Genomic DNA, 25,253 nt, shown 5'->3' on the forward strand with positions numbered 1-25,253 from the left:
ACATACACACACACATATATTCTTCCAATATTAAAATCAATATATTTAATACAGTCATAAAACATTGATACATGTAATAATATAATAATGTATATTCATCCAATAAGCTATATCTAACACCGAATGAAAAAATGAAAGCTTGGTAAAACAGTGTTAAAAAACTGAAATTGGTTTTCAGAGTGTTCATATTTTTCAATTTTGTGAAAGAATTGGAAAAAAAATTAAGATCTGACACTTTTAAGGGTTTGTGAACAAAAGAATCTGATTTAAATAAAACATCTTACTTTCTAGCATCTACCAGAAAAATCTATCTCATCATCTATTAATCTCCTTCCATTTTCTCCTTTAGAAGATGAAAGCCACCAAATAAATGGCCCCAGGGAATCTCACCTCGGTGACTGAGTTCATTCTCACGGGAGTCTCAGACCGCCCAGAGCTCCAGATTCCACTCTTCTTTGTTTTCCTGGTGATCTATGGGTTGACCGTGGCAGGGAACCTGGGCATCATCACCCTCACCAGTGTTGACTCTCAGCTTCAAACCCCCATGTACTTCTTCCTCAGGCACTTGGCTATCATCAATCTTGGCGATTCTACTGTCATTGCCCCGAAAATGCTGGTTAACTTCTTGGCTTCAAAGAAGACCATATCCTACTATGGATGTGCAGCCCAACTGGGTGGGTTCTTAGTCTTTATTGTGGCTGAGATTTTCATGCTAGCTGTAATGGCCTACGACCGCTATGTGGCTATTTGCAACCCCCTGCTCTACGGGGTGGTGGTATCTCCACAGATCTGTCTGCTGCTGGTATCCCTCACATACCTCTACAGTCTGACCACAGCACTGACTGTCACCTCCTGTGTGTTCTCTGTATCATACTGCTCTTCCAATGTAATCAATCATTTTTACTGTGATAATGTCCCTTTGTTGGCATTGTCCTGTTCTGATACCTACATTCCAGAAACAGCAGTGTTTACCTTTTCAGGGACCAATTTGCTTTTCTCTATGATTATTGTTCTAATTTCCTATTTCAACATCGTCCTTGCCATTTTGAGGATACGTTCCTCAGAGGGTCGACAAAAAGCCTTTTCCACCTGTGCCTCCCACATGATGGCTGTCACTGTGTTCTACGGGACCCTTCTCTTCATGTATTTGCAACCAAGGAGCAACCACTCATTGGATACTGATAAAATGGTCTCTGTCTTCTACACCCTGGTCATACCCATGCTGAATCCCCTCATTTACAGCCTAAGGAACAAGGATGTGAAGGATGCATTGAAGAGTTTCCTAAATAAGCCATGTCAGTCTTTCAAATTCATGTAAATTTAAAATTACAGGTGTCTTCTTTTAAGGGTTTTTATTTGCTCCTGAAAAGCTAATCTCTGCTAAGTGCAGAGACAATAAATAGTTAAAAATTCTATCAATTTCAATGGTAAAATCTTAACCCTTTCGATTCCAACCTCAAATACGCAACTCTCCCTAATACAAAATGTGTTAGTTGACCAAAGAAAGTACATTTATTTAAATAGTAAACAATAATTTGAAAATAAGCATATTTTAGAGCTCAACACAACCTGTTACTGGGTTTTTAGGATTTCTAATCAAGGAAGAGAAAGTCTGGGAGCTTGGAAGTTGGTTAAGAGTCACGTTATCTTCCTCACCAAATATTTGTTTTGTTCAGCTGTTAAAAGTTTTATTTTTACTTGTTGCAGTATTTTATTGTTCAATTTCTTAACCTTTTAGAATCCATTTTTATCTTGCACTTAACATAAATTTAAATCACCTTTCAGGGAAAATAAAAACCAAACAAGAATGCTTAGATATACATGGAAATAGGACACGTGGGAAAACAGAAAAAGAAAACACAAATGAGGATTCCACTTTTTCATTCTTCTCATGTGGTGCATGTACACAAAGGAAAATGTTGATATTCATACCAATGTGACATGAAATCAATATTTCCATGTCATAATCTCGTAACAAACACTCATGTAGAGTTCATTGTCTGTATTGAACTATAACAACAAACACCACATCTTTTAGCATGTTTATTTAGTGTGCTTTGAAGTAAAGTGTTATTAGAACAAAAATAAAGCCAGTGTTCTCAAAGTGACACCAGTTCTCAAGGGCACCATGACCACACACACACACACACACACACACACACACAGTTAACAGTCATTATGTGTCATATCTCTGTCTGTACATGTAACTGTACATACTAACTTACAATGGACTAAGGGAGACTGGTCAGGGAATGCAAGGGAATGTAAGGTCAGTCAATGTCTATGATTAAAGTAAATTCAGGAAATATTCAGGGAAGTCAGAAACAAGCCAAATACAGGAACCATGACACTCAGGTCCATGAGCTAATTTCTAACTTTAGTCATGAATAAAGAGCAAAGCTGAAAACATAAAGTCACCCTGTATGATGGATACTTCTGGTCTCATTTTACATAGCAGGGAACATCTTCACACTTCTGGGGGTTGCACATGGGCATTTTTGGTGAGTAGGTGGGAGCATATTCTTCTGCCTAAAACATCTATATCCATATTGGCATATTTTGGGAAGCTGGGCAATCTAAAACATTATGTCTGTCTCATTCACTATTACAAAAGCTTACATACTATATACCCTTTCTGCATGCATTACCTACAAAATTTGTCCTAAACAAACTATACACAAAGCCTTCTTTGAAATAAGGAAACGACCAAGCATTTGGCTCAAAGGTTCCAAAGTGTATGCGCACATACACATGCACTCACATATCACTTGTACACATTTATCAGAAATGATGAATCAACATAATCAACCAACCAGGCAGGCACATCAGCCCAGCACCAAGCTTCCATGGAATAAGATAGGGAAAATAATTTATATGTCAGCTTTGATCTCCAATTGATCAAACCTCATCCTGTGAGATGTTAAGTCACCTGTGCTTCCAGCTTCCTCCTACCTAACTGCTCTGCAGTTTCCATGGCACCGGTGTCCAGAGACAATAAGATCCCCCTAGTGGTGAGGGGGGAGAGAAGATGCAAGACAGTCATAAGACAAAGTCTGACCACCTATAAAGCTAGGACAAACTTCAAATGACACCACAAGGCCCCTCATTCTGCAGCTGCCACAGAGGCAGTAGACTGACCTGACTCCGTAGGTAGGGATGCTCAGGGCAGAGAGCATCTCAAGTGCATAAATCTTGGGTGGCCTACCCTGAATCTTCTCAAGACCATGAAAATAAGAAAAACCATCAAACTTTCCCAAATTCTGCAGAGCAAATGCCATTTCATAAATTCAAACCCAAAAACTTACTGAAGGACTATTTTCACAGCAGCTCATTATGCTTTGAATCACCATGATCATACACCTTAATATTTTACTTATGTCCCAAGACATATATCTAGTATTAAATATTGACAACTATATCAATAATCTAATAGATAACAGAGATTGGTATGATTCTGAATTTTTTTCAATGCAAAAGTTATATTGAGGAATTGTAAGTCTTCCAATGGAGATTTTTTTTAATCACTTAAGGTTTATATAAGTTTGGTTTGATCTATTAATGTCATCTGCCTGGAAGTCCAGAAGCATTCACCAGATGTAAACATGCCATAGGTCACATCTATCAACTCTCCTTTTCAAATGGCTATTTCCACAAGCCACCTCCATGGCAATGAAAAAATATTGTTAAGGAAATCATTCAAAAAAGAAGTGACTTCACTGCACATATGGGTGGAGGGAGGCAAAATAGAGATTTCTATGATAGCATCGGGTTTCTTTTGCTTAGAGAAACTTAGCTAAAGCCCAACAAAATAATTCTCCACTGCTTTTCTTATATCATCAGACTTAAACCTTTTACTAGTTCCTTGTCTTACTCCCTCTTTGTTCCGCCTTTCTTTTCTCTCTGTGTCTCAATAAAAGCTACAGATATTTTTTTTTCTTCTTTCCTTCTGTGCAAGGCAGAAGTACTACTTATGAAGCTTGATATTCTTCCACAAATTATGCCCTGTGGCACCATCTAAGCTTCTGTCCAGGATTGGTTTTGACTCTTTCAATAGCTAAACAGCCATTTTTACGAACAATCATTATTTGGGTTGGAGAAATTTTATTGACAGAATAGCTTTGGTAAACTTTTACCTCAGTACAAAAAATACAAGACTATGAGTTACCTAAAATGTAAATATGAGTATATCTAGTTCTTAAAAAGCAAATGCAATGGAATATTACTTGGCCATAAAAAAGGATGAGATTGTTCAATTTGTGCCAACATAGAGAGACCTATGTAATAGGTGGTAATAGGTAAATAGTGTAATAAGTTTGACAGAGAAAGGCAAATTCTATATGATTTCATTTACTTGTGGGCTATCCAAACAAAACAAACGGACCAACAAACAGTTTCTTAAGTACAGAGAACAAACTGGTGGTTGACAGAAAGAAGGTATGTGAGGACATGAACAAAATACAGAGAGGGGATTAAGAGATACAAACGTCCTGTTATAAAATAAATAAGTCACAGATATGGAAGGTACTATATAGAGAATATATTCAATAATTTTGTAATAGTAATCAATGTTGATAATGGTGACTATACTTATCATGGTGAGCACTGTGTAATGTATAGAATTATAGAATCAATATGTTAGACACCTGAAACTAATATAAAATTGCATGCTAATTCTATTTCAATTCAAGAAGCATCTGACTACAAAAGCAATTTTAGCCATAATTGTCAGAAGAGGTTACTAATGATTTTTTAAATATAAAGTGCCAAAAAAGTACTTTAAAATGGCTATTTCAAAGATCTAATAGTTTTTGTGAATGATAAAGGTTATGAATGTTTGCACAATCACAAAAAGTGATCAAGACATGAACTCATGAGATTATATTACATTAATTTAAAACCTTTACGAAATATGTGGGTAAGATATTTTCATATTAAGATATGGATGCCTAAAACATTGCATATTGATCACAGATTATATGACATTGGGGGAAAACTAATAGTTTCTTGATCTCTTTTGTAATAAATTTTCTTTCTGTTGGCTTCCTCTCTCACGATTTTTCGACATTTTATCAGCATTGCATGGTCCACTAGAGGGAACTACAATCTCTGAAACAGAAAGGCGCTGTAGGAAGCATTCAGGGCAAGTGCACAGTGGTGGAGAGATTGGCTGCAGACGGGGAGATGCTCTGTTACCACAGGTGAGTCGGCCACTTCTCCACTCCTAACTGCCAGGAGGCTGAGATCCCACCAGCCAGGTGCCCAGGAGGAAAAGCAAGATTTGGAGGTCATCTCCCAACCTCTGCCTCAAGATATGTGTCAAGGTTTTGTCACCTCGATAACTATTTTATTGGCATTATCACTGTTGTAGACATTCAAGTAGTAAGATTAATATTAAATTAAATTAAAATTTAATTTAATAAATTAAAATTAACATGTATCTGTCTTTGTTATAATTTCTGAACTTCTTTGTTGGCATGGATTATATTTAGTGCATGTTTCTATTTCAAATCTAGACCAATATTTGGATTCCTTAAGGAAAATAATGTATTGGGGCGCCTGGGTGGCTCAGTTGGTTGAGCGGCCGACTTCAGCTCAGGTCATGATCTCTTGGTTCGTGAGTTTGAGCCCTGCGTCAGGCTCTGTGCTGACAGCTTGGAGCCTGAAGCCTGCTTCAGATTCTGTGTCTCCCTCTCTTTCTCTCTCTCTCTCTCTCTCTCTCTGCACCTCCCCCACTTACGCTCTGTCTCTGTCTCTCAAAACTGAATAAACATTGAAAAATAATAATAAAAATAATGTATTACACCAAGAAAAACAATTTTATCTCTGTAAAGTTACATCCGATTTTAATTATTTGTTGCAACTTTTACCATTTGTACAAGTCATACATATTCATAAATTAGATGTCCAGACTATGGTGTGCTTGGATACTGATAGTGGAATATATATTAATGAAAGAAACCTTTAAGTAGAACCATCTTTATTTAAATAAATTAAATGTACCTATTTTTCCCAAGTCAGAGACATAGAAGATATATCACAGACATGTTCATTCATAAGTCAGTGGGGACCACACACACAAAGTTTTTAATTGTGGTGAGACACGTAAAAATCAAAAGTTGGTAACTAACTACATGCCTATTACTATGGGAGCAAACCTACTGTAAATGAGGACAGAATCAGGTTATAGCAATTTTATTTAAATAGAAATCAACAAAATATTGGAATTCAGGTAATAAAATGAATATAATTCAAAAACATATAATTGAGTGAGAACCTTAGATATCAATGAGCTATGTAATATGTTGTTCAATTTAAAGCATATGTCATATTTATTTTATAAAACTATATTCCATTGTAAAGACATTTATTAGTTTTTGTAAAGGAGGTGCCTATGTGGAGAAGAGAAATACAAGTGGAGAGGGAAAATTAGTACTCAAGATATACATGGATGTGGAATTAGGGTGTCATTAACTCAATTTACTCCTTGAGGTTAGAAAAAGAAATAAATATAGGAGTTACACACATATTCATAACTTTTATTCCTTCTGAATCTTTTAAAACCCTATAGGCCATATTTAGATAATTGTGTCTTTATCCTCAGACATAAAATATAGAAGAAGTCTTTGCAGGAAATGCCAAAAATATGTACTTTGTAGGTGATTAAGACATATAAGAAATAATCTATTAAATCCAGATACCTGAGTAAATGCAATAAAAATAACAACTAATTAAAGCAGGTGAATTGTAGATGTAAACACACACACACACACACACACACACACACACAAAACAAACAAACAAAAAACATTTCCTGAATAGAGAAATCAAAGTTACTCTGGATAATTAGCAAACACCAGTGGCATCATTTCCTGTTCTCCGAGGCTTTGGGAATAACCAAGAAGTGCATTGAAGCTCCCAGGGGAATGTCGTGAAGGGAGGGGACACTCATAAATTCTTCTCACAGCAGTCAGGCTCATAATCGCATGGGGGAACAAGAAGCCAGTCCTCGCTTAGGGTAAGTAGATGTCACTGATTATAATGATTGCTAGATTAGCTGCAGCAATGATTTTTGATGGCTGTCTCCAATTTAAATGAAAGATATGAATATAGTCACCAATTCCAGACTCAGTAGATTCTATCAGGTATATTAATAACGTCTGTTCATAACCAGGTTTCTTTGGAGTAATGGTATATGTTTACACTATTATTATGTTCATTGAAGGTGATAAGGAACGTCATTTTTATTTGTCATTATTCCTACATTTATGTTGAGATTCTAGACAATAAACATCCTGAAGGGGGAGTCAGCATTTTTTGCAAGCTCAGCTTAAAGTCACCCTCTCTCCTTGCCTCCCTCTCTCTTTTCCTCCCTCCTCTGAGTGGGAGAGCAATGTTCTCCATTTAACCAACCCATTTATTTCAGTTGAGGCTATTGGCAAAATGTTACAGAATATTGACTTGAGATTGGGTGCTTACATTTGCATAAGAGAACATCCTAGGACTCATGTCCATCCTCCTGGTCCTGGTACAGCTCTCGAGTTTCTGCTTTCATCTAATAAGAGTCAGGTGTGATGCTCAATTTCCTCGTTTCTTTTCAGGCAGTGCTTGGTTAGGGCTGGTGGGAGAAGGGCCATTTAATACTCCATTGAATTTCAGAAGAACTCCAGGGTTTGTAAAATCACAATAAAATGGATGTTGGGATGAAGAGGTTTGGCCAACTGTACGAACTACTGTGGATTAGTCCTTTCTTTGGGTATAATTTTTGTAGCTTCAGGCATTAGACTTTGTCATTTGTTTGGTTGTCGCTAGTGAATGTTTGTTATTGCTTTGCTGTTGATATTTTGTTAATTTGAATAGATTTTTGGGTAGAGCAAATTTTGTGAAGTAGTTTTATCTCCCAAATTAAACTTGAATTTTTTATTTGTGGGCAACCAGAGGTTCTAGTTTTTAAGGTTATAAAAGGTTAACATTTTAAGGTTATAAAAGTTTAACCTTTTCTTATAATGTTAGGCCCTTGACCTTGTAAGGATGAACAAATATCCGATTTCTTCATCCTATAGAGGGATAAACATTTTCCCTAGCTCCACTGAATAGTTTGATTTTGCATGCTTGTCCTAACATGCTACTTCAGTCATAAACTATAGTTCTATACATTCATGGATCTTTTCCTGAAGTCCTTATTCTGTTCCACTGATGTATGCCATATTGTTTCAATAATTCCAGCTTTATAATTTTACCATTTGGTCTTTTCAAAATGTCTTGCTTATTCCATATAATTTGTGTCTTCTCATTGCCTTTGAAATCATTTGCAAATTCTACAAATATCCTTAGATTTCAATTGTAAGGGCATCGAGAAAATAGACTAATTTCAGCAGAATTGACATTTTGTCACTGCATTATTCAATCTAGGAACACAGTATTTGTACTAATTTATTTAAGGCTTCTATAATGTTTCCATAAAACATTTTAATTTTTCTCCTTTTAAGAGTAGGTTCTGCCTAGTTTTTATAAGATATCCTACCATTATGGAATTTTCTTTTTATTCTTAAGTTTTATAGCTTTTATCTATCCTAAATATTATTAATTCCTCATCTACTCAAATGGTCATTTTGTTTTATAATTCATTCTGATAATGTGGTGAATTCTAATTATAGATTTTCCAAAATTAAACCTTCCAGCCAAACACGGAATCAACACAGCTTGAACAACTGTTTTATAATTCTTATACATTTTTAAAAGTGATACCAATAATATATTAGTATTGTTTAGGGTTTTATATCTATATAAGTGAAATTATAGGCCTGAATATATTGTGGTTTTTTAAATTATATTTTTATTTTTGAAATCAGGATTTTGTGCCTCCTAGAATGAGTCACACTGTAGTCCTCATTTCTTATATATTGGAGAGTTTGAAATGATTTTTTCCCCACAAAACTTTGGAAGCACCTACCTTTAAAAACAATCTGAAGGAGAAAAGAGTTGGAAAAGTAGAGGTAGATAAAGTTCAATCCTTAAATTCAATGTGTTAGAACCAACCATTTTATGTATTTTTACGGAAGATGAAATAAAGGGGTAAGAATTGTATTCAAATTAAAATATAGTAAATATATTCCATTTCTGTCCATGCCAGGTCCTTTGGCTCTATCTGGATCAAATAATCATTTGTCCTGGTCCATGTACATTTAAGCAGGTAAAATTTATGTACATGGAACAAATCATGCCACATCTCTTTCTCCTTGTTCCCTATCATCTTTGTCTTTCATTCATGTCCTTCATGCAATATTATTTTCCAGTCTCTAAGGCATTCGAAATAGCACTGCCTACTTTGGAGTGACATTTCTCTTTGTTGAATCACTGTTTTATAGCAGTTTTCTGGATAATTTTAGGGGGTACATTAGCAAATACGTTTTAATAATTTTTATTTGCTTTAATATGTGCTAGCAAACTGTAACTACAACATTAAGCCAACATCAGAGGTATTAGTTCTTAGGTCAAAGCAAATGTGAGAATGGCACCTAGTGTTTTTCTCATATTGAGTAACTTCTAAATGCAGGTCTCACTTGGTATGCAACACAGCAAAAATCATAAACTGAAAAAAAAACACATACACGTGCTGAAATTTCACATGCACTATTCTAGAGAAAATAAAAGTTACTTACGTACGTTACAGTGCACATGTTGGGGACTTCCGCAAAATAGCTATCTTGTCTACCCTCAAAAAATCGTCAACAATATTTAAAGCTCATAAAACCATAGTGAAATTATAATACGGTTTCGAAAATGAAATGAATGGTGGAATGGGAATGCCATTAGTATGCAGAGTTATAGTGAGAAAGTAAATCAAAATCTATTCAATTAGTTAATCACGGTTTTCTCTGGAGGTTGAGACTAAGGTTGCAAGGGCAAGAAGTAGAGGGTATTCCTTTTATTATAATTCCTTCCAGTTTTTAAGTGAAAAACATTTCTAAAAAGGATATCAGGATTCCCACTCAAGATCAAACGTTTCTAATGATGCACTGTTGACAGAGTCATAAAGGGGTTGTATATACTTGATAATTGTAGCTAGCGTTTGGCACAAAAAAAAAATGGCTACTATATATCTTAGGTTATAACACTTTCTAAATTTGGTTCCAGCTTCAATGTTGGCGGTGAGTCTTGTTTCAAGTCACCTCATCTAAATTTTCTTTTTTCGTGTTTAATTAAGAGACAGAGACAGAGCGTGAGTCGGGGAGGGGCAGACAGAGAGGGAGGCACAGAATCCAAAGCGGGCTCCGGGCTCTGAGCTGCCAGCACAGAGCCAGACATAGGGCTCAAACCCACGAACTGTGAGATCATGACCTAAGTCGAAGTCAGACGCTTAAGTGACTAAGCCACTCAGGCGCCCCTTAAGTCACCTCATCTAAAAACTTGGATTTGTCTTACCCATAATGACTTTGGGTTCTAAAATGGGAACAGATGCTGTCTCCAGAATCTCAAGGACTCTTGTGATGTTCCTCCCACAGCATTCTTCCTTCATGGCCAGGATGAACCAACCAAATCAAACAGTGCTAACAGAATTCATCCTAATGGGAATTACAGACCGGCCTGAGCTGCAGGCTGCCGTCTTTGGACTCTTCCTCAGCATCTATGTGATCTCAGTGGTGGGCAACCTGGGCATGATCATCCTCACCCAGGTGGACTCCAGGCTACAAACACCCATGTACTTCTTCCTCAGACACCTGGCTCTCACTGATCTGGGTTATTCAACAACTGTAGAACCAAAAATGTTAGTCAATTTCATGGCTAATCAAAACACAATCTCCTATAACTGGTGCGCCACACAGCTGGCTTTCTTCATCTTGTTCATCATCAGCGAGCTTTTCATTCTGTCAGCAATGGCCTATGACCGCTATATGGCCATCTGTCATCCTCTGCTTTATATGGTTGTTATGTCACAAAAGGTGTGCTGGGTGCTGGTGGCTGTCCCCTATGTCTACAGTGCCTTTCTGTCTCTGATAATCACCATAAAGATTTTTATGTCATCCTTTTGTGACCATAATGTCATTAGACATTTTTATTGTGACAATCTTCCCTTATTAACTTTGTTGTGCTCAAGCACATGTGACATCGAGCTGATAATACTGATCTTTTCAGCATTTAATTTGGTGTCATCTCTTCTGATAGTGCTTGTCTCCTACATCTTGATTCTGATGGCCATCTTCAGCATGAACTCTGCACAGGGCAGGCACAAGGCCTTCTCCACCTGTGGATCCCACATGACAGTGGTCGTTGTATTATATGCAACTCTATTCTTCATGTACGTGCAACCCAAATCCAGTCATTCCTTTGATACTGATAAAATTGCCTCTGTATTTTATACTTTGATAATACCTATGCTGAATCCCATGATCTACAGCTTGAGGAACAAAGAGGTAAAAGGTGCCCTGCGTCGGATATGGAAAAATCTGCACAAACTGCCTATGTAGAGTTCACTGTGAACTACGTATACAATAAATTAGTTTATAGACTATTGTTGATTATATGCCATAGGCCTTAGAAAGGACTAATGTATAAAAGTCACAGAAAACTAGAATTGTTTTTCCCATTTTCAATGTACAGATGTTTCAGTAATGATGATCCTTCTGATATCATTTTTGGTTTCAGTGGAGGTGACTGAAGTCCAGACTACTGTTCTCACATTCCTAAGTACTTATGCTACAATTGAAGACAACTTGTATTGTTTCTTGGGTTTGTTGTAATACATCTCCCCTTAGATATTATTATTTAAAAGGCTTTCTAATGTCTTTGCCTAAATGTTAAATAAATGCTAGTCCCCACCACAATGGCATAAGGCATATAGAAGATGGCAACTATTGTTCCTGTTGGGGGAAATACACACAATAATGAATAATCAATTATATCTACCTTAATGACACTTGAACTCTATCCTCTTGTTGTGGGAAGCATCTCAGCTTTTATTAAGCGATATGTGTACCTGTATATGCTTGGGGAAAGCAGAAATAAAAGTGTATTGATTTTCAGGCGGCATAATTGTTTACATTAAAATTTCAAAAACTGTTCATGCTGAAACATTAGAAATAATAACTGAATTTTGCAAGGTTAGTGCACATTAAGTCAGCATTTTAAAGATCAGATTTGTTTTTTTGCTTTACAATAACAAAAAAAGGTAAAAGTAAAGTTTTAAACTATCAATTACACTAGAAATGAAAAGTCTATAATACTTAGGGAAAATTTAATGAGCAAGTTGCATCACATCTCTGCCACAAACTATAAAAAACATTACTGAATTATTAAAGAAGTCATAAATGTAGCATATACCATACCATTGCTGAGAAGAAATAAATGTTGCATGGTGGTTAGTTCTCCCTAAATTATTCTATATATTTAATGTAGTAATGATCAAAACTGCTGCAGCATTTTTTAATAGTCAAGTAGATTTTAAAGATTACATGGAAATCCAAATATCTAGAATATTATAGAAGAAAGAATACAGAGGCATTCCAATAACAGATACCAATTTCTTTAATTAAGCAAGATTATTTTAATGTGTAAACATTAATAAACTAGATAGTTTTAAATTATTATAGAAACTATTTTTTAATCTTCCTTTCTTCATTCTTTCATTCTTTTCCCTTCTTTATTTTAGAATTATGGAAGCTGATTATAAACTTAATTAAGAGAGGCAAAATGCCAAAAATACAAAGATAGTTTGAAGAAAGATTAAAGTTACAGGAGTTATACTGCCAGATTTCATGACCTATTACAAAGCTATAGTAATTAAATTTCTTTTTTCCTAATTGGTATAGCCGCTGTGGAAATAGTGGCTCTAAAAACTTAAGAGGGTCCTCTAAAATTTAGAAATGAAAATGCCACATGATCCAAGAATGTCATTACTGGGTATTTACCCTAAGAATATAAAAGAATACAAAAACACTAATTCAGAAGGTTATATGCACGTCTATAGTCACTGCAGTAGTATTTACAGTAGCCAAAATATGGAATCAGCCCAAGTAGCCACTGTTAGATGATAGAATAAAGAAGATGTGGAATTTATACACAATGGAATATTACTCAGCCTTAAAATGGATGAGATCTTGCGGCACCTGGGTGGCTCAGTTGGTTAAGCATCCGACTTTGGCTCAGGTCATGATCTCACGGTTCACGGGTTCAAGCCCCACGTTGTGCTGCTTGGGATTCTGGTTCATCTTCTCTCTGCCCCTCCCCCACTTGTGCTCTGTCTCTCTCTATCAAAAATAAATAAATGTAAAAAAAAAAAAAAAAGGATGAGATCTTGCCATTTGTGCCAACATGGGTAGACACAGAAAGTATTATGGTAAGCGAAACAAGCCAGACCGAGAAATACAAATACCATATGATTCGCTAATATACAGAATCTAAAAACAAAACAATCAAATCAACAAACAAACAAAGTTAGATGTAGACCTATCAATACGGAGAACAAATTTATGGTTGCCAGAGAGGAGGGGGATGGGGGATAGGCAAAAAGGCTGGGGTGGGGGGGGGAGAGGAAGATACAGGCTTCCAATTATGGAATGAGTTAAGTTACAGGAATAAAAGGTACAGCATAGAAAATATAGTCAATGGTATTGACAGGTGGTAGCTACACTTGTGGTTAGCATAACATAATGGATAAACACGTTGATTCACTGTGTTTTACATCTGAGACTAATGTACATTGTGTGTCAATTACACTGCAATAAAAAAAAAAAAAAAGGAAAGAGAACATTGTCCAGAAAACGGACCAAATGATTGATGGAATACAATAGTGACTTCGGAAACAGATCTACAAATACACTGTTACCTAACTTATGATGGATGCATCACTATTTTCTCAAAGAGGAAGAACGATCTTTTCCATAAATACTCTTAGGCAATTTGTATATTTATTTGGAGAGAAAAAAAGGATCTGGGCGCATACCCAGTCCCTATACAGACTCAATTCTACTTGATTAAAGATCTCAATGTGAAATACAAACATCTAAAAGGAAAGAATGGTGAAACATCTTGGAGATATTGAAATATATAAATCATTTTAAACAGACCTCATAAAACAATGGTTATCTAAGATTTAAAATGATTCATTGCACTGACTTAAGAAATTATGTTCATCACAATTAATAGTATGAGAAGGAAACTCTAACAGTGGGAAAAGATGCTTTTTTTTAAATTTTTTTTTAGAGGGTGTGGAGGGGCAGAGAGAGAGAGAAGAGAAAATCCCTATCTGTCAGCACAGAACCCAACACAAGGCTCAAACTCCCAAACCATGAGATCATGACCTGAGCCAATATCAAGAGTCAGACTCTTAACCAACTAAACCATCCAGATGCCCAAGGGAGTATTTTTTTTTTAACGTTTATTCACTTTTGAGAAATAGAGACAGAGAATGAGTGGCGGAGGGGCAGAGAGAGAGGGAGACACATAATCCAAAGCAGTCTCCAGGCTCTGAATTGTCAGAGCCCCACCTGGGGCTTGAACCCATGGAGGGCGGGATCATGACCTGAGCTGAAGTCATATGCTCAACCAACTGAGCCACTCAGGCACCCCTAGATGCCTGAGGGAGAGGATACTTTTATCAGACCTACATAATCAGACAAATCGCGGACAAAGGATTTGTAAGCATAATATAAAGGTAACTGTTCCAAATCCATAAAGAGTAGACAAGAAATACAATACGAAGATGACAAAAGGTATTGGTGTGGACATCAAGGAGGTGGGAGTAGCTGTTTTTAATTACCATTTTCAAGAAATTTTTCTCTATCAGGGCAAAATGTTGTTTTTTTTTTTTTTCCAACGTTTATTTATTTTTGGGACAGAGAGAGACAGAGCATGAACGGGGGAGGGGCAGAGAGAGAGAGGGAGACACAGAATCGGAAACAGGCTCCAGGCTCCGAGCCATCAGCCCAGAGCCTCACGGACCGCGAGATCGTGACCTGGCTGAAGTCGGACGCTTAACCGACTGCGCCACCCAGGCGCCCCCAGGGCAAAATGTTTTTATAAACTATAAATTATTATCCTTAAAAAAAATACATGACAGGGGTGCCTGGGTGGCTCAGTCCGTTGAGCGGCGGACTTCGGCTCAGGTCACGATCTCCCAGTGCGTGAGTTTGAGCCCCGCCTTCAGGCTTTGTGTTGATAGCTCAGAGCCTGGAGCCTGCTTCAGATTCTGTGTCTTTCTCTCTCTCTCTCTCTCTCTCTCTCTCTCTCTGCCCCTCCCGCACACATGCTCTGTCTCTCTCTCTGTCTTAAAAATAAATAAAACGTTTTAAAAAATTAAAAAAAATAAAGGTAACAAAAATAGATAAAAATAATTCACAGTGTTAGCAGGCAGAGAAAGAATTATTCATGTGTGTGTGCACATGTGAGTGTGTGTGTTTAAGGGGACAGTTCATCGCAGACAGCAGACTGAAGGATTCTCCTGGGGTCCTGGTAATGTTTCAATTTTACTATCATCATAGCTGTTTGATCTGGATTCTGATTACACGGCTGTCTTGAATTTGCAAAAATGTATGATGCATGCATTTGTTAATAAGTATATTATGTTTAAATAAGTTAAAACACCACAAAAAAGGGGAAAACAAGTACTTGTAAATGTTTACTTTTACTTGTAAATTTTTTTAATGATGTAGTAAGCATCATTCAATCATCTTCATTCTGCCCCCAGAGATAAAATCATAAAAAGCCATTGTAGTAGAAGAAGATCATTAAGGGTTGCAAGAAAAATGAAAACATCTTTCCTACAAATACAACGATTTGATTCCAGATCGCTGGGTTACAGTAGAAAGACTTTACCAGGAGACATTGTGGAAAGGTATCTAACATAACTTTATTTGCAGGGGAATATAAAGATGTCCTATAGAATTAGGAGATATACCATGCCTTTGTTTGATATTTTCAAATGCTTGAGGCATAATTAGCTTGTATTCTTTCTCCTCAGGGAGAGACTCAAAGGAGTAAAGTCATCCATAAATCCTTACTGGGGTTGTGCCATGAACAAATGTGAGCCCAGAGATTTTCCACCTCGCAGGTGAGCGCACTGTAGCTGTCTCTGTGACTGACTCTGAGTCTAGTGACTCTTCAGGACCCCACCTCCCATTTACATTATTGTCCCCAAACCCCCACCCACTTCCATGATTTAACTATCTCTTTAACAGTTCTCTTTTGTTAACTGAAGTTTCTGGGCAAATACAAGGTTGTAAACATCTTTATTATAATTTTGGGTGAAAGCTAGACGTTTGCTAAGATGCAGCAAGGTTGTAATCATTGAATAGTGGGGGAAAAAAAAGCAATCTCTGAAAAGGAAATAGGTTAAGAAATTCACACCCAAGACCTTAAGATTTTCCTGTTTAGTTTCTTTCACTTGGACCCTTAGTAAAATGTCAAATATGATACTATTATGTGTAGTTAATTGGATATTTTCAGAATTTCTAACTCAAATCACACATTTCCATAGTGGTTTCCAGTCCCTCTAAAGTAAAAGGATTGCCTCAATGTGTTTGTAACACTTGCAATTTCTCTGTTTCAAATACATCATGTGTTTCCCAAATTTATCAATGTCCTTTTCAAACCATCCCTTTTAGTTGGAAGTGAGGTGAAAGCAAACTATTAAAGCATTGATATCACTACATAATGCCTCCATCACCCTGTAACGTCTGATTAATAACAGGATTGCCCCTCTTCCTTACCTGTAAGCTTTGGAATAGTCTCTGAAATGCCATCAGATTATCCCTTAAATAACGAAAAGCACATATCATGTAGATTGGAATTAAGATTAAAATATGTGCACATACAAATTTCAATAAAGAAGAATTGTTGCAAAATTTTAAAGCAGTAATATGTATTTTGATTACAATTACAGTGTATTTTCCACTTATTTAATAGTTTTTTTTTCTAAAACTCTATTCCCCCTTGAAAGTTACTTTGATGTGTAAGTATATATATTTAAATCTATATTTTGTTGACCTTCCATGTTGAATATACTCATTGTCACCTAATTTAGTGTAAAAAAGATGTATTTGGCAATAGGAGGGGGCAGGGCTGGGGAATAATTTAATTCTCTCACCTCTATCCTTAGGGTAGTTTTATAGTGAAGGTCCAACGCTAATCTCATTGTGTTTTTTACATGTTTGAAGAAAAGTTGGGAGGGAAAAAAACAGATCTAAAAGGTAAGAACCAGGTTACCTTCAATAATCATACAAAGTAATGTAAATAGAACCATGTAAAATAAAGTTTAGTGTTTTACATAGAACTCTAAAGATAATTAGAAACACGTCGTATCTTTTCTCATATATAAGGGGACTTGTATTTAGTAGCATGGATTTAAAAGAGAGCACACACTCTGATATTCTCATTTATTCCATGAGATTTATGATGCTTTTAGTATCCACCCGAAATATGTCCCTAACTGTATTGTCTCCTGAGAATGAATTTAGTGTTCCTGACCGGTAATCTGCTTTCTCTCTCTATGGATTCATCTCTTTTGGATATTTCATATAATGGAATTATATAATATAATACGCACAGATGTGCCCTTTTATACTTGGCTTCTTTTGCTTAGCACGTTTTAAAGGCTCATCCATGTTGTTGCATATAACAATACTTCTTTCCTTGTATGGCTTCCTAATTTCTTATTGTGTGGAGACAACAGAGATGCTATCCATGCATTGGTTGATGAACATTTGGGTTGTCCCCAGGTTTTGACTATCATGAACTGGTGTAACTCTTACGAATGCTGTCATGAACATTTACCTGCAAAGTTTTTGTATGAACTCTTGTGGTTGTCGGTACTTTGGGGGTACACATCTGGAAAGGAATTACTGGATCAGAATGGTAATTCTTAGCTTGATGTATGGAGTCACCGTCAAACTCCATCCGTAGTGACTGTACTGTTTTACCTTCCCATTAATACACAAGGATTCTTATCTCTACACCCTTGTCAACCTTTGTGATTTCTTTTCTTTTCTTATCTTTTCTTTTTTAAGCTACCTTCCAACAAGCGAAGTGGTATCTCCTTGTGGTGTGGATTTGCATTGCCCTCATGGCTAATGATGTTGAATATCTTTTCATATGCCAATGTCCATTCGCATATCTTCTGTAAGAAATGTCCTTCAACTTTTCTGCCTGTTTTTTTTTTGTTTAATTTGGGTAATTTTTCATTTAGATATTGGACTGTAAGAGTCCTTTGTATATTTTATATACTAGACACTTACCAGATAGAAGATTGACAATTTTTTTCATTATATGAGTTAATTTTTCATTCCGTAATAATGTCCATTAATGCATACAACTTGTCTGTTTTTTACATTTTGATAAATCCAATTTAGGATTTTTAACTTTGTTGTTCGTTATTTTGCTGTCATATCTAAGAAAGCTATAAAGAGCTCAGCTAAGCTGAGAGAGGGAGAGAAAGAGAGAGGAAGGGAGAGAAAGAGAGAAATGAGCTGCCAGGTGTTGGAACAGACAATTACGGCCACAGGCCATAATGAAAGGTTTAGGCCTTTAATCATTATTAAAATGGTCCTCTCAGTCATGTCATGAAAGTTAATGATTATTTTTGTATTTATTCCCAGTATAGGTTTCCCGAATGGCCTGTACAGACAAACACAATCTAACACTGTTGAAAGAATTCATTCTAATGGGAATCACAGGACTCCCTGAGCTGCAGGCTCCATTATTTGGACTACTCCTCACTGTTTATCTGGTCTCAGTCGTGGGTAATCTGGGTTTGATCGTCCTCACCAAGATAGACTCTAGGCTACAAACACCCATGTACTTCTTCCTCAGACACCTGGCTTTCACTGATCTTGGTTATTCAACAGCTGTGGGACCCAAAATGCTAGTAAACTATGCTGTAGATCAACATAGAATCTCCTTTAATGGGTGTGCCACCCAACTCACTTTTTTCAGTATTTTTATCATTAATGAAATTTTCATTCTGTCGGCAATGGCCTATGACCGCTATGTGGCCATTTGTAACCCTCTGCTCTACACAGCTGTTATGTCACAAAGATTATGTCAGGTGCTAGTGGTAATGCCTTATCTCTATAGTGTCTCTTTGTCTTCGTTGACCATCATGAAAATTTTCCTTTCATCATTTAGTGATTATAATGTCATCAGGCATTTCTACTGTGACAGTCTACCATTGATAGCTTTTGCTCTGTTCAGGCATCGATGAAATTAGATTGATAATTCTGATCTTTTCTGCTTTTAATTTGGTGTCATCCCTTCTCACAGTCCTTGTGTCCTACATTCTAATCTCTGTTGCCATCTTCAGGATGAACTCTGCAGAAGGCAGGTACAAGGCTTTCTCCACCTGTGGATCCCATCTGGCAGTGATTGCCTTATTCTATGGCACTCTATTCTTTATGTATGTGCAGCCGAAATCTACTCTTTCCTTTGATACTGATAATATGGCCGCCTTATTTTACACGTTGGTTATACCCATGCTGAATCCAATGATCTACAGCTTGAGGAACAAAGAGGTGAAAAATGCCCTACGAAGAACTTGGAGAAAGTGTGCAAATATAGACATACTTCAGAGATATTGCAGGTTTGGTTCCAGTCCACCACAATGAAGCAAATTTCACAGTAAACCAAATTAAATGAATTTTTGGTTGTCCAATACATATAAAAGTTATGTTGACCCTGGATTATAGTCTGTTAAGTGTTTTTTAGCATTAAAGGTAATCATACAATGTGTATACTTTAAAAAAAAATACTGTATTGCTTGAAAATGCTGTCATCTGAGCCTTCAAAGTCATAATATTTTGCCTAGAGGGTCTTGCCTCCATCTTGATGGCTACTTACTGGTCAGGGTGGTGGTTGCCAAAGGTTAGGGTGACTGTAGTATTTTCTGTTTTTTTTTTAATTAAAAAAATTTTTAAATGTTTCTTTATTTTTAAGAGAGAGACAGAGACAGAGACAGAGCATGAGCAGGGGAGGAACAGAGAGAGAGAGAGGAGACACAGAATCCAAAACAGGCACAGAGCCTGATGCAGGGCTCAAACTCTGAGTGGCGATATCATGACTTGAGCTGAGTCAGACACCCAACCAGCTGAGCCACCAGGCACCCCAACTGTGGTAATTTCCTAAAATAAGACAACAGTGAAGTGTGTTGCATTGATTGACTCTTCCTTTCATGAATAACTTCCCTGTAGCATGTGATGCTGTTTGATAGCATTTAACCACAGTAGAACTTCTTTTCAAAATGGAGTCAATCTTCTCAAACCCTGCTACTGCTCTATCGACCATGTGTATGTCATATTCTAAATCCATATTCTAAATCCACTGTTGCCAGTTCAACAACCTTACAGCATCTTCACCAGGAGTAGATTCCACTTGAAGAAATCACTTTCTTGGTTCATGCATAAGAAGCAATTCTTTATCCATTAAAGTTTTGTCATGAGATTTCAGCCATTCATTCACATCTTCAGGCTCCACTTCTGATTCTAGTTCTCTCACTATGTCTACCACATCTGCAATGAGTTCATCCACTGATGAAACAACTAACATTGTTTCAGCCTTGGACTATTGCTTGCATGGGTAGATTTCTGTTAAATTATGATTTGTGACTATATGCATGCTGAGGAAAGCATAAATAAAAGTATTATTGTTTTTAAGATTCATAATTGTATATATTAAAAATTCAAAAATATCTTCAAGCTGATACACTGAAAATAATGACTAAATTTTGCAAGGTTAGTACATATAAAGTTTCCAAATGAAAGATCAATTATTTTGCTATCCACTAGTAATAAACAGGTAAAAATAAAATTTTATTTTTTTGCCTTTATTTTTTTATTTATTTTTTTCAATATATGAAGTTCATTGTCAAATTGGTTTCCATACAACACCCAGTGCTCATCCCAAAAGGTGCCTTCCTCAATACCCATCACGCACCCTCCCCTCCCTCCCACCCCGCATCAACCCTCAGTTTGTTCTCAGTTTTTAAGAGTCTCTTATGCTTTGGCTCTCTCCCACTCTAACCTCCTTTTTTTTTTCCTTCCCCTCCACCATGGGTTTCTGTTAAGTTTCTCAGGATCCACCTAAGAGTGAAAACATATGGTATCTGTCTTTCTCTGTATGGCTTATTTCACTTAGCATAACACTCTCCAGTTCCATCCATGTTGCTACAAAGGGCCATATTTCATTCTTTCTCATTGCCACGTAGTACTCCATTGTGTATATAAACCACAATTTCTTTATCCATTCATCAGTTGATGGACATTTAGGCTCTTTCCATAATTTGGCTATTGTTGAGAGTGCTGCTTAAAAATAAAATTTTAAACTATCAATTACACCTGAAAAAAATTGTCTCATAGTTAGGAGAAAATCTAATAAACAATTTACATGATTTTGTGGTTAGAAATTACAAAAGCTTTGCTCAGTTATTAAAGAAATCATAGATGTAGGAGTACATCATGTCCATTGTTTGGAAGAAGTAAATGCTGTGATGAGGTCAGTTCTCCTTAAGATATCCTATAGATTTAACACTGTAACAGTACAATCCCAATAGTACTTTTAAATATTTCAGTTGATATCAAAACTTATATGGCAAGCCAAGAGATTTAAAATAGCCAGGCAATGTCCCACAAGATGAATCTAATGACAGGTACAACTTCCTTTAATAAAGCTAGATTATTTTTTAAATGTTTATTTACTTATTTTGAGAGAAAGAGATCACATGTGTGAATGGGAGAGAGGCAGAGAGAGAGGGAGAAAGAATCCCAAGCAGGCTCCCGGTTGTCAGTGCAGAGATGGACACAGGGCTTCTTCTCACCAGCAGAACCATGAGATTATGACCTGAGCTGAAATAAGGAGTCAACTGTTTAACAGACTGAGCCACCCAGGTGCCCCAAAACCACATTTCTTGAACAAAAGGGAAATATCTTCACGACTCGGAATAAGCGAAGAAGGCCAGGGAGGTGAAGAATGAATGGATATAATATTAAATGAAAGATACCAGGCTCTCCCGAAATCACACTGGCTTATGAAAATATAAATGAGATTGAGCTGTACTCACTTGGCACTTTATACAAGTGACCCATTTTGGTTTAGAATGTTTGATACAGTTGAGGAGTACTGCATGTAGGCAAGAATGCAAGGCTGATTTCACACACGAAAACTCATTACATAAATCACATAATTCAACATCCTTAACAGGTTTATGATGAAATTCAACGCTGATTTGTAATAAACTGCCTCGCTGAGCAGGAGAGTAGAAACTGATGTTATAAATAATATCTAAAAAAAATCCTGCATGTGGGGGAATAAATCGATTGAACACAGAGGTATTGAAGGCAGTGAAAATACTTGTATGATACCATAACCATGGGTACATATTATTACATTTTAAAAACCTACAGAAAACTTGTAATATAATACTGAAACATTAAAGATTTTCCTCTGAACACTCCTAAGACAAGGAGATCCAGACTCACCGTTTATATTCAGTATATATTGGGCATTGTAGCTGGTTCACCACGTTAGGAAATAAAAAGTATAAAGATAGATGGGAAAGCACACACTACCATTAAAAAAATTTTTTTTGATGTCTTAACTACATAGAAAAAACTATAAATAATTTATTAAAAATAATACATGTATTTATAAAATTTGCCGGATATGAAACAAATTACAAAAAATCAACTTTATTTCTATATCCCACCCATAATAATTAGAAAAAATTGAAAAAGAGATAATGTTTATGTATTTATTTATTTCATATGACTTCCTTTATGTGAGGAAGCTAGAATTGTAAAATTCATAGAAGCAGAAACAGTAGTTGCAACATGATGGAAGAAAAGAGAATGGGTATAGATGTTTCGTGGGTATAGAGTTTCAGTTTGGAATGATGAGAATGTTCTGGAGGTAGATAACCATGATGTTTGCAAAACAGTAGGTATGTATCTAGTGACACAAATATATACTTACAAATTAAAAGCTAAAATCATTAAAATGGTACATTTTATGCTATATGTCTTTTATGACAATAAGAAGAAAGTTCAACAAAATACTTCAATTGAGGGTTTTACTCTTTTCAAGTTCTATGAATTGGGAAATGCAGTTACTTCCCAAGTCCCTTCCCTTCAAGACCAGCGTACTTTCGGTAAGCTCAGAAATTTTATAAGTGCTAAGCTCCATTGGAAATACACATGTAAGTGATTTTTAAAAAGAATCCGTGCGGCGTGAGAAAAATATCTGTTATTGTTGTACGTATGGCTCAGATTAGAAGGCAAACTCTCCGTAGGAATGAATAAAGGTTTTAAAGGCTGCCCCTTGTACATCATTGCAGACAACAACAAATAACTATTGTGCAGATGCACAGACATGATACAAAGAAAAAGGGAAGCATGCTTTTAGATATTCCTGGATTTTTTTTCAGCAGAAAAAATGAATAGAATTATTTAGAACTACTTACAGTTGATATAAAGACCTTCTACTTGGAAGCCTGATCTTGGAACAAATGCCAAATGAGAAAAATTGCTTGGCAGAGTGACAGTCACTCTTATACAAAATATTTTCTGAGTTCAAAGAAATATGTCATTGTTCTGTGATTTTGCCGAACGTCTATGCAATAATTTTCACAAAGAAAATATATTTGAATTATGCAGTGCTAGAAAGTAGTGGCCGAGTGTAGACTGAAACAAGTTGTCACAAAAGATGTTGAAGATGGTTGAGAAGTTTCACATTATGGAAATATATGAAAAGTATAAGTTTGGATAAGTAATTTAATGTTAAGAATAGTTCAATTCACAATGATGTGAAATAAGAGTGAATGCTTGACTTCCTTCTTGCTGATTTGGATGATTTTCTTTCTTTTTGTTGTTTGATTGCTGAGGTTAGGACTTCCAACACTATGTTGAATAACAGTGATGAGACTGGAAATCCCTTCCTGTTCCCGACCTTAAGGGGAGAGCTCTGTTTTTCCCCATTGAGGATGATATTAGCTGTGGGTCTTTCATATATGGCCTTTATGATCTTGAGGTATGTTCCTTCTATCCTTTACTTTCTTGAGGATTTTTATCAAGAAAGAGTGCTATATTTTGTCACATGCTTTTTCTGCATCTACTGAGAGAATCATGTGGTTCTTATCTTTTCTTTTATTAATATAATGCATCACATTGATTAATTTGCAGATATTGGACCAGCCTTGCATCACAGGAAGAAATCCCACTTGATCTTCATGAATAATTCTTTTAATGTATTGTTGGATCTGGTTTGCTAGTATCTTATTGAGAAATTTTGCATCCATGTTCATCGGGGAAGTTGGTTTGTAGTTCTCCTTTTCAGTGGGATATTTGTCTGCTTTAGGGATCAAGGTAATGCTGGCCTCATGAAATGAGTTTGGAAGTTTTCCTTCCATTTCTATTTTTTGGAACAGCTTCAAAAGAATAGCTGTTAACTGTTCTCTAAATGTTTGGTAGCATTCCCCTGGAAAGCAGTTCATCCCTGGACTCTTGAGTTTTGATTACTGATTCAATTTCTTTACTGGTTATGGATCTGTTAAAATTTTCTTTTTTAAAAAATTTTTTAATGTTTATTTATTTTTGAGAGAGACAGAGACAGAGCATGAGTCGGGGAGGGGCAGAGAGAGGGAGACACAGAATCCGAAGCAGGTTCCAGGCTCTGGAGCTGTCAGCACAGAACCCGGCATGGGCCGTGGGATCCCATGGACAGTGGGATCATGAACCCACGGACCGTGGGATCATGACCTGAGCTGAAGCCGGATGCTTAACCAACTGAGCCACCCAGGCCCCCCTGTTTAGATTTTCTATTTCTTCCTGTTTCAGTTTTGGTAGTGTATATGTTTCTGTGAATATGTCCATTTCTTCCCGATTGCCCAATTTGTTGGCATATAATTGCTCATAATATTCTCTTATTATTGTTTGCATTTCTGTGGCATTGGTTGTGATCTCCTTTCATTCGTGATTTGATTTATTTGGATCCTTTGCTTTTCCTTTTTGACCAGTCTGGACAGGGGTTTTATCAATTCTGTTAATTCTTTCAAAGAACCAGCTTCTGCTTTCATTGATTGATCCTACTGTTTTTTGTGTTTTGTTTTATTTCAAACATTAACTCCTACTCTAAACTTTATTAATTTCCCTGCTTCTGCTACTTTTGGGCTTTATTTGCTGTTCTTTTTTCCAGCTCTTTCAGGTGTAAGTTTAGGTTATGTATTTGAGAAATTTCTTCCTTCTTTATGAAGGCTGGTTTGCTATACACTTCCTTCTTAT

General features: G+C 36.3%; 2 protein-coding genes and 1 pseudogene across 2 annotated transcripts; all 3 read left to right on the plus strand.

Annotated features, from left to right (window-relative positions):
• Nucleotides 1–370: 370 nt before the first annotated feature.
• Nucleotides 371–1,318, plus strand: LOC123602672 (olfactory receptor 8J2). Its single transcript, XM_045487135.1, has one exon. It carries the CDS (start codon nucleotides 371–373, stop codon nucleotides 1,316–1,318), a length of 948 nt encoding a protein of 315 aa, XP_045343091.1.
• A 9,205-nt stretch (nucleotides 1,319–10,523) lies between these two features.
• LOC123602673 (olfactory receptor 8K3-like) lies at nucleotides 10,524–11,465 on the plus strand. The gene has a single exon (XM_045487136.1). The coding sequence runs from the start codon at nucleotides 10,524–10,526 to the stop codon at nucleotides 11,463–11,465; it is 942 nt and encodes a 313-aa protein (XP_045343092.1).
• A 7,136-nt stretch (nucleotides 11,466–18,601) lies between these two features.
• Nucleotides 18,602–19,592, plus strand: LOC123600522 (annotated as a pseudogene).
• Nucleotides 19,593–25,253: the final 5,661 nt, after the last annotated feature.

Source organism: Leopardus geoffroyi, chromosome D1 (genome assembly GCF_018350155.1).
Source record: "Leopardus geoffroyi isolate Oge1 chromosome D1, O.geoffroyi_Oge1_pat1.0, whole genome shotgun sequence".
Taxonomy (NCBI): Eukaryota; Metazoa; Chordata; class Mammalia; order Carnivora; family Felidae; genus Leopardus; species Leopardus geoffroyi.